Genomic DNA, 13,218 nt, shown 5'->3' on the forward strand with positions numbered 1-13,218 from the left:
GATCTTTCTCTCCAACGTCTCTCTGCTGGAAAGTATCTCCATAGATATCTGTGAGTACATATCTGCTAAGACTTAGTCCTAACGTGTCTCTGCTGTAAAGTCTTTATAATATTAACGCAGGTCCTAGCTCCTGCCTGACTTTTATCCTTCTTTTTAAACGTAAAATCAACAAACCTTTTATTTTATGTAATACGCCTACATAAGTCCCCAGCAAACAATTTTTGGTTCCCAGAACGTTCCCAGAACGTTCCCTTAACGTTAGTTTTTGGTTCCCAGAACGTTATTTTCTGGTTATTTAAAAAAAACCAGCCTGCAACGTTCTGGGAACGTTACTTTCTGTTTGCAAAAAATAAAACCGGAAAAGAACGTTCTTAGAACGTTATTTTTTGGTTCTCAAAAAAATAGCCAAAAGGGAACCAAAAACTAACGTTAGTGGAACGTTCTGTGTTTGCTGGGTCATAGCTCTTTCTACAGTCTTTCTAATGCCCGCAAAATCTCTTCCCTGCGTCAACGTGAGAACGACATCTTTTTGTACTGTGGTGGCCACTGTCGTGTTTGGACTGGGCGATTCGTGGCAAATCTATAATACAATGCTAGTGGCCGCTGTTAATTAAGAACTGCGCCTTTAACTGTTAAATTATACAGTGTGTATGTGTACATTGTATCGTTATTCTGTGAATAGTTGTTCCACAGTGATACCTTGTAATTAAATCTCCGACATTTTAAGATATAAGATCTCCTCGTCTACAACTTTATAAAGTTCACAGAAAAAAAAAAAAAAAAAAAAGTGGTGTTCCCTGACCGGGAATCGAACCCGGGCCGCGGCGGTGAGAGCGCCGAATCCTAACCACTAGACCACCAGGGAAGCTGTTTCACTTTTGTCACTTTTATTGTGAAACAGAAATATAATATATAAATGGTACATGTGAAGCCTTTTTATTAGCTTATAGATTGTGAAGGAGCAGGTTTGCAAAATTTACTCTGCAGGAACACTCGAGGAACACACAGTCCCTCCTTTTTATTCACCGTTTCCCTCAGCACATACTCATTCATAGCAGCCTCAAATCCTGCCTGCTGGAACAAACTGCCCAGGTGCTCTAAAAGAAAAACAGACAAAATGAATGTATTTAAAGCATTAATTAAAAGCACTAAACCAGCCAGATGTTAAAACGACGGCTTCACTGACCTCTAGAGAAGAAAAAGGAACGAGTCCCATCCTGCCTCACATAGAAATTCTCACCCAGCTTGTTTCCAGACTTAAACCTCAGCATTGCATGATCATACAGTCCATAGTCTCGGAAGAGGACAACACCTCCTGGTTTTAATACCTGAGTTCAGATATTAAATGGAATATTAACAGAGCATTAACATAAACATAAACCATGGGAAAACAACATACAGAAATTACAATCAAGCATTACCCTAAAAATATTTTCTATGGATTGCTGCATCTTGTCAGGGTGAATTGCAGACAAGACAAATATTAAAGTAGCCACATCCACTGTCTCTGCTTGTATGGTGGTCTGCAGATCATCCTTAGTCAGGTCACATTGAAAAGCAAGGCATCGCTCTGGGCAATACAAGGAATTTTGCTGCAACAACAGTAAAAATAAGCCTTTTAATTCACGCTTTAAGTGTTCTGATTAATTGACAAAAGTGGGTTTTGATGTGAGATTAAACAAAGGTTTGTAAACATTTACCTTCACAAACTCAACAGCCCGCGAAGAGAAGTCACAGGCATATATGAAGATGTTAAGATCCTCTTCCAAAAGTGGAAAAATGCAGTTTCCAACTCCACAACCAGCTTCCAACAACACCAATTTCTGCCCATCAGACTGAAAGAATAAAAAACGATCAGATTGAAGCAAATTAAAGACTGACGCTTCATTACAGTAAACACATTCTTACTTACCTGTCTGCAGTTTTTTAATTCATCAAACTCTCGGGTAGTCCAGTGCCTGTCTTTGAAAAAGTTAGTTGTATTCCTTTTATAAAACAAGTCCCAATTTTTCTGAGCATCTGTTTCGAGTTTCTTCTGTTTGAAGTTTGACACCACGGCTCTGTCGTTCTTGAGTTTCTCCATCTCTTCTGGTGTCAGTGTCCTTTCGTTTAGATTAGTGGCGTGATTGGGAAAACAGCCGCTGGATTTAACATTGTCCAACTCACCCGTCACTGACATGTTTGTTTTAGCCCCTTCTTGTTTTGAATAATATAAGACAACTAGTTAAAACCTTAGGTGTACACGTTATCCAAATATAAAGGTCACAGCAAGTTAAACTGTAAAACACGTTCTATTAAACTAAATGGCGCATAATAAAACACACCTTGAAGACGTTGTACGGCACCTAAATGTATCTAAACTACACGCTTATTAGCTCTCATAATAAAATATTAAATGTAAAAATACTGTGGACGCATTATTTATATTATATAAAACACCCAGGTGGTGTGAAAACATTACGCTTGCCATTCGGGCTCGGATCTATCTTCTTTGTGCTAATGTAAATGCGAACGCAATCGCCATTACCGCCTACTACTGGATTGGAGGATAAACTTCATTGACGATTGTTGATTTTGTTGAACATCTAGTAAAAAATCTTAAGCATCAAAGCATATAGCCTATTAAACATTAAATACTTTGCGTTAATTGTAATGAATGACTGGCCTCTGCACCAACTCCATAATTCTGACAGTATTTTAATCAGATAGCTCAAGATATTGGAAGAAGACAACATACCTTTTAATGTAAAAAAAGTTGGATAAATTAGAGATGACTATGGAGTTTGTTATATTACAGTCTATGTATATCTTACTGTCCTTATATTTTCCAAAATTAAAATTGCAACTTTGTTTCATCACAGAATAGTGTCATGTATCACATAACGTATACAGATCTATTGGTTTGTCACCAATAAACATTTACCCTCGTTAGTAAAACAAGACACTACAAACAAATACAAACACGGTATTGTTTATTTGACATACAGGTGCTTTTGATTTCTGGTCACATGGCTTCAGGAAAAGCAAAGATCCTGTTTATATAGACAGGCAAATCAACACTTTGTTCTGAGAAAAACATTAATAAAATGTTGCGGCGAGAGTGTTGTTGCTCATCCAGTATTAAGAAAGCCAGTTCTTCATTCAGCCTGGTCAATTTTTACACCAATCAACATGCAGTCATGGTCTTCGACGGCAGTCAATGTCCACAGTGGCAGTATACTCATTTTTTATTTATTTAGCCAAAAAAGACGTTTATACAACAACTCTACTTAATGTCTCAAAAACCTACATTCAAACCATGACACAGCGCTGTACCTGGACCCCATTTAAAAACCCATTCCACCAATCTGGACTGCATTTATTTGAATGCCTCACTCCACAATATACAGTTCATACTCGGTCCAGCACCATACCAGGTCTGAGGGAGTGAGGCGTGCCCTCTTAGGAGAGAAGCTTAAAGGCTGTCCTCGCTATCTGCAATGGTGTGGATGACAAGTGGCCCCTCTCTCTTGTGCATAAACAGTATACGTTTAAATTATACAGGTAGCAGCAAACACCCCTCCGTGAGAGGTTAAGAGGGTAAGGGGTGACATGGACTATAGAGGGAAAGAAATGCAGGGGAGAATTGAGGAGTAGTATGCCTCTATACTGTTCCATTGTCTCTGCTCTGGTCCCTCCGGCGACGATGCTCTGTTTTGTTTCTGCCCAGCTAACATATGGCCGGCGGACCAGTGGGGGACCACCGGCACCAGATTTTTGCTCATCATTTTTCCAGTGGTCCACCAGTAGCAGCCGCCATATTTCTGCCAGTGGTCCGCTGCTGAGCCGCTGGTTTATCAGTAATGTTTGCAGGCGGTCCACGGTTTGTCCGTGGTTCATAATAGTTCAATCACGCAAACCAAAATGTCCTTAAACACAAGAATAGATCAAAAACAATGTTCAATAGCAACTGCAAATTTATAAATATTTTAACAGATCAAATACACAAATGTATTACATTTATCAAATGCTTTTAACCGACGTTACACAAATAGAAGCGTTCAGATAACATTTATTTGTACCCATACGAAAAGTTATCCATGTTTTTTACAGCATTTTCCAGTAAGACCATTGTAAATACAAAATCAACCAGTTTTATTACAATAATAATAACTTTGATAGTTGTAGTACAACCACAGAAAATCCAAAAATATCCATGGCCTTACTACAGCATCCATATTATAAACTTTTCCCATGGTTTTCAAAAACTTACCACAGCACTATTACACATATTACTATAGTAGAACCTTTATATCAAAACCTTAGCTTAGTTTGTAAAAAGAAACATGATTTGATGGCAACATGACATCATGGTTTTATTGCAGGAAATCCCAGGTTAACTGTCTTAATGGTTTAGCCAATTATAAAATGCAAATACTTTCAAAGCAGCTTTACAGAAAATGCATGTTTCAATGTTACAATAAAAAAATATACTTTAATCAGCCAGAGGGAGCTATGACTCACTGAGAAACATCTGGCAACAAATTATGTTCATATCGCAATAGCTCCAAGATAATACAAGTAATGTGTTTAAAGTCATGTTCAGTTAAAAATAACTTTAAGTTAAAACTTTTTAGTTAAATCTTTAAAGATGAGTGTTGGAGGGCTTTTATTTTGAATTCAGCATATCATGCAGTGACAGGCTGTGGGGTGTACATCATTTTCAGGTGAAATTAGCCTGTAAAAGTATTTATTTTTCCAGACAAATAGACCGACAGACTGACAGAATTAATGAATGTGATTTCGCCTGCGCCGGAAGAGATCACTTGTTTATTTTAGAGCAGTACTCTGATGGCCTTACCGTAATAGCAAGTGTATGCGCGGACCGTGAAATATAGGGGCGGCTAGATTGACCACTCATTTCGGAGTGGCGGCTGGCTTGACCGCAGTGATCCGATGCTTGTGACCCGCGGATTAACTGCAAAGTTGATCTGTCATAGAGTGAAAGATAGTTCTAAATGCGATCTCTTTCCTTCTCTCTACCTCGGCGAGTTCAGTACGAAAGCGCATTCTCGCATAGCCTATTTCTTTATTTAAATCACGTAAGGCAAAGTATAAAGTTAAAGTACTAGTGTTGTGAAGCGTTAAAGATGTTAGCCGCTAATTCGCTAATGTCACAAAGTGTCTGTACTAGCTGTACAAGATAAAACTATCACATCCGTTTAAAGTAAATAAAGTGTGCGCTGCTGGACAAGAAAGAGCCGCAGCAGTGCATGCTACGAAGTGAAGACTACATCTCTCAATCTGATCTCGAGAGTTTGGATTGAGTTGTGGTGGGAAACAGACAAGAGAGTTCGCTTTCTGTCGGTCTATCGACGTTGTGTTGGGCCGACAGATGGGGTTCGCTCTTGAGAACCTATCAACTTCTGACTAGTTTAGAAAAGGCCAATGAAATTGGAGAATGAAATTTGCATGCCGGATTCCGCCCCCCGATATCCGGGTATAAAAGGGAGACGGCGCGCTGCATTCATTCACCTTTTTTTTCTTCAGAGCCTTCACACATGATCGACTTCGAGACTTCAACTCTACGCCGAATTACTGCTGGAATCCTACGACATGGTGCAGCGGACTGTCCCTTCCTGCGGCGACTTCCCCTGGGCGTCTCAGCAGTGCCAGAAGTGTTCAAGCTTTTTCTCTAAAAGAGCAAATTTCTCCAGCGTGGCATGTCCCGCTGTTCTTGTGGGTGCAACACACTCATCGAGGAGGGGGACGGACATGATGTCTGCTTCCAGCACGCTGGGGCAAACGTTGTGGATACGTCCTGCCCGCACTGCGGGCAGTTGACGATTCACGGGTGGCGTTCATGGGTGGCTGTGTTCCCACGGGGCTCAGCCACCACCCCGTCTGCCTCCCGTTCCGTGACGGCAGTGGCTACGGCGACCAGCGAGGGTGATATGATGATTACTGTGAGCGTTAATCCGTCAGCCACTGGCTCACGGACCGTTCGCACCTCGTCTCGCTCGTCTGACCGTTCCTCAGGAGACGGTCCCACCATCTTGTTCCTCAACCACGTATTCAGACACGGTGCGTGATGATGATGAGATGTCCCTTGCAGCATCGGGGGGTGATGTACTACCACCCTCCCTCGGGGGGTCGAGCCCAGGAAGAAGCGGACGTTGAAATGTCAGCCATGCTTTCCCGGGCCGCCGTGAGCGTTGGGTTGCAGTGCCCGCACTGCCTCTCCCAGTACTCGTGGCTGGATACATGGTGCCTCGGGTTTGAGCACGGCTCCAAGCCGCACCCGCCCCCAGTGCTGTGTTTACAGGAAGTGCATGAGGAACTTAGTAAGACCTGGAATGCCCCCTTTCCGGCGCGTCCATGTCAAACAAGTTCTGTCGCCCTCTCTTCCCTCGACGGTGAGGCAGCTAGAGGATGCGTCGATGTCCCCCAGGTGGAGTGTGCCGCTGCGGTGCACTTGTGCCCGCAGGCAGCGGCCACCTGGGGGGCTCGACCTAGACTCCCGTCCAAGGAGGGTTTCGGCATCCCTGGTGTCGAGGGCTTACATTGCTGCGGGCCAAGCTGCCTCCTCTCTCCACGCTATGGCCATCCTGCAGGCAGGCCAAGGCGTTGAGAGAGCTCCACGAGGGTAAGACCGACTCAGTGCTTATGCAGGAACTCCGCGCCACCACCGACTTGTGGTGGTGGCACGACACCAAGGTGACCACGCGGGCCATGGATCGGGCGATGTCCACACTTGTGGTCCATGAGAGACACCTCTGGTCAAACCTTGCACAGATGAGTAACGCCGAGAAGGTCCGCTTTCTCGACGCACCCATCTCGCAAGGGGGGGGGCTGTTTGGTGATACTGATCCAGTTCGCCAGACGCCCGCCCAAGTTTCGGGGCATCCTCTCAACCTCAGTCAGAGGCAGGGATGCGCCCGTGCTTCGGGCCGAGGTCGCCACCCTTCTGGCGAAGGGAGCGATCGAGCCCGTCCCTTCAGCCGAGATGTCCAGCGGGTTTTGCAACCTGTACTTCATTGTACCCAAGAAAGCCGGGGGGTTGCGCCCCATCCTAGATCTGCGTGCCCTGAACAAGCACCTACACAAGCTGCCATCCAGGATGATCACGCAGAGGCGCATCCTGATGTCTGTCAGATGTCAGGATTGGTTCATGGCAATCGACCTGAAGGACGCATACTTTCATGTCTCGATTCTCCCTCGGCATCGGCCGTTCCTACGGTTCGCTTCGAGGGGCGGGCATATCAGTACAGGGTCCTCCCCTTCGGTCTGTCCCTGTCTCCACGTGTCTTTACAAAGATTGTGGAAGCCGCCCTCCTTCCCCTCAGGGAAAGAGGTGTGTGCGTACTGAACTATCTCGACGACTGGCTCATCTTGGCACACTCGCGAGATCTGTTGTGTACACACAGGGACCTGGTGCTCCGGCATCTAGATCGTTTGGGGCTACAAGTCAACCCGGAAAAGAGCAAGCTCTCCCCCGTGCAGAGCATCCTCTTTCTCAGTATGGAACTCGACTCTGTCTCCATGACAGCACGGTTAACTACCAAGCGTGCACAGTCAGTGCTGAACTGCCTGAATATCTTCAAGCAGCCAGCGGTCGCCCTGAAACTATTTCAGAGGCTCCTGGGGCACATGGCGTCTCGGCGGGGGTGGTCCCCCTCGGGTTGATGCACATGCGACCACTCCAACACTGGCTACAGAGTCGGGTTCCCTGGAGAGCGTGGCACACCGGCAGCAGGCATATGGTTATCACGCCTCTCTGCCGACGCACCCTAACCCCGTGGTCTTCAATGACCTTTTTGCGGACTGGGGTCTCCCTAGGGCAGGTCTCAAGGTACGTCATGGTGACAACGGATGCCTCCCTGCAGGGTTGGGATGCAGTGTGCAACGGGCACGCAGTGTCGGGGCGGTGGACGGGCCCCCGTCTGTGTTGGCATATCAACTGCCTAGAGTTGTTGGCTGTGCTACTTGCACTAAAGAGGCTGCAGCCTCTCGTGCAAGGCAAGCACGTGCTGGTCCGGTCGGACAGCACAACTGCCGTGGCGTATATCAATCGACAGGGTGGCATTCGCTCACGGCAGTTAACACGACTCGCCCGACGCCTCCTCCTGTGGAGTCAGCAGGTGATCAGCTCCCTGCGAGCCACACATATCCCGGGCGACCTGAACCAGACAGCCGACGCGCTCTCTCCTCAGTCGACGCCTCGTGGAGAGTCCGGCTCATATAGGAGCGGTTCGGCCAGGCGCAGGTGGACCTGCTTGCCTCCCCGAACTCCACCCATTTCCCCCTTTGGTACTCGCTGACCGAGGGACCCCTCGGCACAGATGCCCTAGCGCACAGCTGGCTGTGGGACAAGCGGAAGTACGCCTTCCCCCCAGTGAGCCTCATTGCACAGGTCTTGTGCAAATTAAGGGAAGAGGAGCATCAAGTGTTACTAGTTGCGCCCTATTGGCCCAACCGGACTTGGTTCTCGGAGCTAATGCTCTTGACAACAACTCCCCCGTGGCCGATTCCCCTGATAAAGGACCTTCTTTCGCAGGGGAAGGGCACGTTATGGCATCCCAGGCCAGACCTCTGGAACCTCCATGTCTGGTCCCTGGACGGGACGAGGAGATCCTGAGTGGCCTACCCCCGGCAGTGGTGGAGTCCATCACCCAGGCTATCGCCCCTGCCACTAGGCGGTTGTACGCCTATAAGTGGCGCCTCTTCTTGTCCTGGTGTTCTTCTCGAGGAGAAGACCCACAGAGATGCTCGATCGGGAACGTGCTGTCCTTCCAACAGTAGAGACTTGATGGCAAGTCTCTAGGACAGCACGACCTGGCCGTTAGGTTCCTTAGGGGTGCGAACGCTCTCCGTACCCTCTTGGGACCTTGAAGTGGTCCTGGCGGGCCTCCAGGGGCCCCCCCTTCGAGCCCCTGGGAGAGGCCACTCTTCCTCATCTTACGATGAAGACAGCCCTCCTGGTGGCTCTCGCCCCCATCAAGAGGGTAGGGGACCTACAAGCACTCTCTGTGTCCACGGATTGCCTAGAATTCGGGCTTGAAGACTCTCACGTGATCCTGAGACCACGGCCTGGCTACGTGCCCAAGGTTCCCACCACTCCCTACGGGACCAGGTGGTGAACTTTCAGGCGCTCCCCCTGGGGAGGAAGACCCAACCCCATCCATGTTGTGTCCAGTATGCCCGCTGTGCCTACACTCGGACCGCACGCAGAGCTTCAGAAGCTCTGAGCAGCTCTTTGTCTGTTTCGGAGGTCAGCAAAAGGGGAGGACTGTCTCCAAACAGAGACTGGCGCACTGGATCGTGGACGCCGTCGCTACGGCATACCGATCTCAAGATCGCCCCTGCCCATTAGCAGTGAGGGCACACTCCACCCGGGGTGTAGCCTCCTCGTGGGCACTGGCTCAGAGCGCCTCTCTGGCAGACATCTGTAGAGCTGCGGGATGGGCTATGCCCAACACCTTCACGAGGTTCTACAGCCTCCACGTGGATCCGGCGTCAGCCCGTGTCTTGCAGGGCAACACGTAAGAAACGGCGACCGGTAGGGCGTACGCCTGTGAAAGCGCCTTCCCCCTTCCCTCTAGGTGGGTCAGTGCGCTAATTCCGCCTCCCTTCTTACCCCAACTGGGTGAAGAATAGGCATTCCACTCCTGAGCAGAGCAGCCCTGCCCCCTTAGGCCGGGTAACAGTTGAGTTATCTACCACATAGCTCTAACCGGACCTAGTGCTCCAGACGTGGTAACCCCGCCACTGGGTGGTTCCCAGTTCCCAGTTAGAAGGAAGGTGAGCAACGTCTCCCCATGCTAGAGATCTCACTCAAGCGTCAAGCGTCAAGCCTTATGGCTTGTGGTTTCAGGCTCTGACGACTAGAGACCGGCAGGAACGCCCACGCCCTCACCGACCACGGCAGCTGGACAGGCCGGCCCAACGACTCATCCCTCCCAGAGCTCTGGAAGGTGGTTGAATCCCCACAGCGGACCGACGAAGCTCCCTACCCTCTGTTTTTCCTTCGTCTCCCCCGGGAGTTTATCAATAAACTTACCCTCCGGGGTTGTACATCGCTACTCCTGTGTACATGTCGTTGCTCGGCCTGTCACACCATTGTTTAAATCTGCAGACTTTTTTTAGAACTCCAACATCTAACCTCAGTGTTGTGTTTTTCAGTTGCCAGTTAAGGAGCTATATAAGCTCCATCTCATTAAACAAGACAGATAAAGAACTTGTGTACTTGGACCGTCAGATCCTAAAAACAGATTTGGAAATTGAGTTCTTTAGGCACAAACTAGAGGAGGGTGTACAAAGTAATGGAACAGTCTTACAACCTTATAGGAAACATAACTGTTGCTTTTGTATTTGTAGGACCTAAAGAAGACCAAATGAAATGTGAATAAATTGAGTTTATTTAACAGTCCTGTGTTGGTGTGGTTTATTAGTGTCCAAAGACATTGCGGCATATAAGGTCTCTGACCACCCTTCCATCCTGGAAATCCCCAGGGTGTATGATGTCTTCCTCAGAGTCTTGAATTTGTAGGGCAGGGTGTTGCTCCCCACTAATAATGGCAATATTATGAAGAACAACACATGCCACAATGATGTCACAAGCCCTTTCAGGGGTCACCCTGAGGTGGCGTAGGCACTGGAGACGTGATTTCAACAGGCCTATGGTCATCTCCACCAGGGCTCTTGTCCTGCTGTGTGCCACATTGAAGTGCTACTGGGGGCCTGGCTCAGGTTCTGGGTAAGGGGTTATGAGTGTAGGTTGGCACGGGTAACCCCTATCACCTAGCAGAAGGCCATCAGTCTCTCCTGTAAGGTCACATTTGTTTAGTGCTTTTCCACAGACAGACAGACATGACCATGTGTTCAGTGCATACTTTTACTTACCCTGGCCCATTCTGTTGCTCAGAGATGACTCACGATATATCCGTGAGTCATGAACCGAGCTGGGTCACTTAGCCTCCACATTTGTAATTATGTGTGCAGCATCACATATGATCTTCATAGTGACAAACAAAGACATTAGAGTTACTGTACTTGGACACAGTCTTCGACATTAGGAAACATTAGGCCATGTCAGTGTACCTGCACATTAACGCTGTGGATGGACTTCCGATTGACATAATCTGCCTCATTTTGGGAATGAGCGATGATGGGAATATGGGTGCCATCAATGCACCCAATCACATTGGGAAATCCTAAAGGGCATTTTAATTATTAGCTTACTTCCAGAGGTGGCAGCAAGACGTTCTTAGCAGAGCAACATTTATTTGATCAGCCTAATTAAGAAAGATGTACACCATTCACCTGCAATCATGTGAAACTCCTCTTTGATGGCTCTCACAGGTTTGTGGCCAGGAAACTCAACAAAAGTGTGCAAAGAGTGCTTGAGAGCGAGGCACACTTTTCTTACCACTCTGCATACAGTTGCCTTGCTAACGTGTTCTGCATCCCCAGTGTTATATAGAAAGCTACCATTAGCAAATAAATATAAGGCCACACAAAGAATCTGTCTCCAGGTTAATGATCTCCTCAAGGCAAGCCGTCGCATCATTGGAAATCATGCCCACCACAACAGTGTCATCAGCAAACTTGACAATGATGGTTGAGTTGGAAGTGGCTACACAGTCGTATGTGTACAGTGAGTACAGCAGGGGGCTCTGAACGCAACCTTGGGGGGCTCCAGTGCTGAGGGTGAGGGTAAGTGAGACGTGTTTTCCCACCCATACTGCTTGCGGTCTGTCTGTCAGGAAGTTGGAGATCCAGCAACAAAGCGATGGGCTGAGTCCCAGTACTTCCAGCTTGAAGGTGAGTATGGAGGGAATTATGGTGTTAAATGCTGAACTGTAGTCGACGAACAGCATTTTAACGTAATTCCCTTTTCTGTTGCCCAGATGGCTCAGGGCTGTGCGATGGAGGTGTGCGATTGCATCCTCTGTGGAGCGGTTAGGACGATATGCAAACTGCAATGGGTCCAGGGTGTCAGGTAGTGAAGAAGCGATGAAGTCTCTTACTAATCTTTCAAAGCACTTCATCACAGTGGAGGTTAGAGCTACTGGACAGTAGTCGTTAAGACAGGCAGGCTGGGGTTTCTTTGGGACAGGAATAATGGTGGACTGTTTAAAGCATGAGGGGATTACAGACTGTTCCAGGGAGTGGTTGAAAATCTCTGTAAATACCGGAGCTAGTTGTTCAGCGCAGGCTCTCAGTAACCAACCTGTGATGCCGTCTGGTCCTGCTGCTTTCCTGGTATTCACTCTCCTGAAGGCTGTTCTCACGTCGTGCTCAGAGATGATGAACGCAGTGTTGTGAAACCCACTAGCGCCGTTAGTTGCAGCCTCGAAGCGAGCATAAAAGGTGTTTAGCTCATTTGCAAGTGAAGCGTCCGCGTTCATTGCCCTGGAGGGTGGTGTTTTGTAGTCCGTCATTGTTCTTAGTCCTTGCCACAAGTTTTTAGAGCTCTGATGAAAGAGCCTCTAGCTTTTTACTATAACGTTGCTTTGCTGTTTTCACTGCTCTGTGCTCACATTATAGGATGCAGCTTTGTGCTCATCTATACTCCCGGTCACGAGCCCCGCGTTGTAGGCAGCAGAGCGAGATTTCCTGTTTCAGCCTTTGTTTATATTTTGGCATAAGGAAGCTGGCGGCATGATCTGACTTCCCAAACGGTGGACGAGATTGTGCCTTGTAACTGTCCTTAAGTTGAGTGTAGCAGTGGTCCAGTGTCCTATCGCCCCTGGTGGGGCATGTGATATGTTGATGAAAGTTGGGCACTGCGCGTTTGAGGTTGGCACTGTTAAAGTCACCCACAAAAATGAGCACAGAATCCCGGTGGAGAGTTTGATATGAAGTAAGCGCCTCATGCAGTTCACATAAAGCGATGTCCATGTCCGCCTGGGGTGGAATGTAGACGGTGCTGACTATGACCGAGCTGAATTCCTGAGGAAGATAAAAGGGGCGACATTTTAAAGTCAGAAGCTCCAGGTTTACTGTGCACGAGCGTGAAAGAGGTTGCACCAGCTGTTGTTTACCATCAGAAACACTCCTCATCCTCTTGTCTTTCCCGACTGCATTGTTCTGTCCATGCGGTGAACCGAAAAGAACTCGGCTGGCTGGATGTATGGTCTGGTACCCCTGGGTTCAGCCATGTCTCGGTGAAGCACAGGAGGTTGCAGTCCCGAATGTCTCTCTGGAACTTGACCCTGGCCCTGAGGTCATCGAGCT

General features: G+C 47.8%; 1 protein-coding gene and 1 non-coding gene across 2 annotated transcripts; both read right to left on the reverse strand.

The window, feature by feature from the left end:
• Positions 1–793: 793 nt before the first annotated feature.
• trnae-cuc (transfer RNA glutamic acid (anticodon CUC)) lies at positions 794–865 on the reverse strand. Its single transcript has one exon. It is a non-coding gene; the product is annotated as a tRNA-Glu (tRNA).
• A 2-nt stretch (positions 866–867) lies between these two features.
• mettl6 (methyltransferase 6, methylcytidine) lies at positions 868–2,487 on the reverse strand. The gene is made up of 5 exons (XM_057340425.1): positions 1,913–2,487; positions 1,701–1,835; positions 1,422–1,592; positions 1,187–1,328; positions 868–1,097 (listed from the first exon to the last, which is right to left on the reverse strand). Exons 1-5 carry the CDS (start codon positions 2,177–2,179, stop codon positions 940–942), a joined length of 873 nt encoding a protein of 290 aa, XP_057196408.1. The 5' UTR covers positions 2,180–2,487; the 3' UTR covers positions 868–939.
• Between the last annotated feature and the right edge of the window lie 10,731 nt (positions 2,488–13,218).

Source organism: Triplophysa rosa, linkage group LG8 (genome assembly GCF_024868665.1).
Source record: "Triplophysa rosa linkage group LG8, Trosa_1v2, whole genome shotgun sequence".
Lineage (NCBI taxonomy): Eukaryota > Metazoa > Chordata > Actinopteri > Cypriniformes > Nemacheilidae > Triplophysa > Triplophysa rosa.

Excerpts from the sequence above, each read along its gene's own strand:
- mettl6 (XM_057340425.1), bottom strand. The coding sequence starts at position 2,179 with ATGTCAGTGACGGGTGAGTTGGACAATGTTAAATCCAGCGGCTGTTTT. Across the intron at positions 1,329-1,421 it reads CCATAGAAAATATTTTTAGG|GTATTAAAACCAGGAGGTGT; the intron begins GTAATGCTTGAT and ends ATCTGAACTCAG. Across the intron at positions 1,098-1,186 it reads TTCCTTTTTCTTCTCTAGAG|AGCACCTGGGCAGTTTGTTC; the intron begins GTCAGTGAAGCC and ends TTTTTCTTTTAG.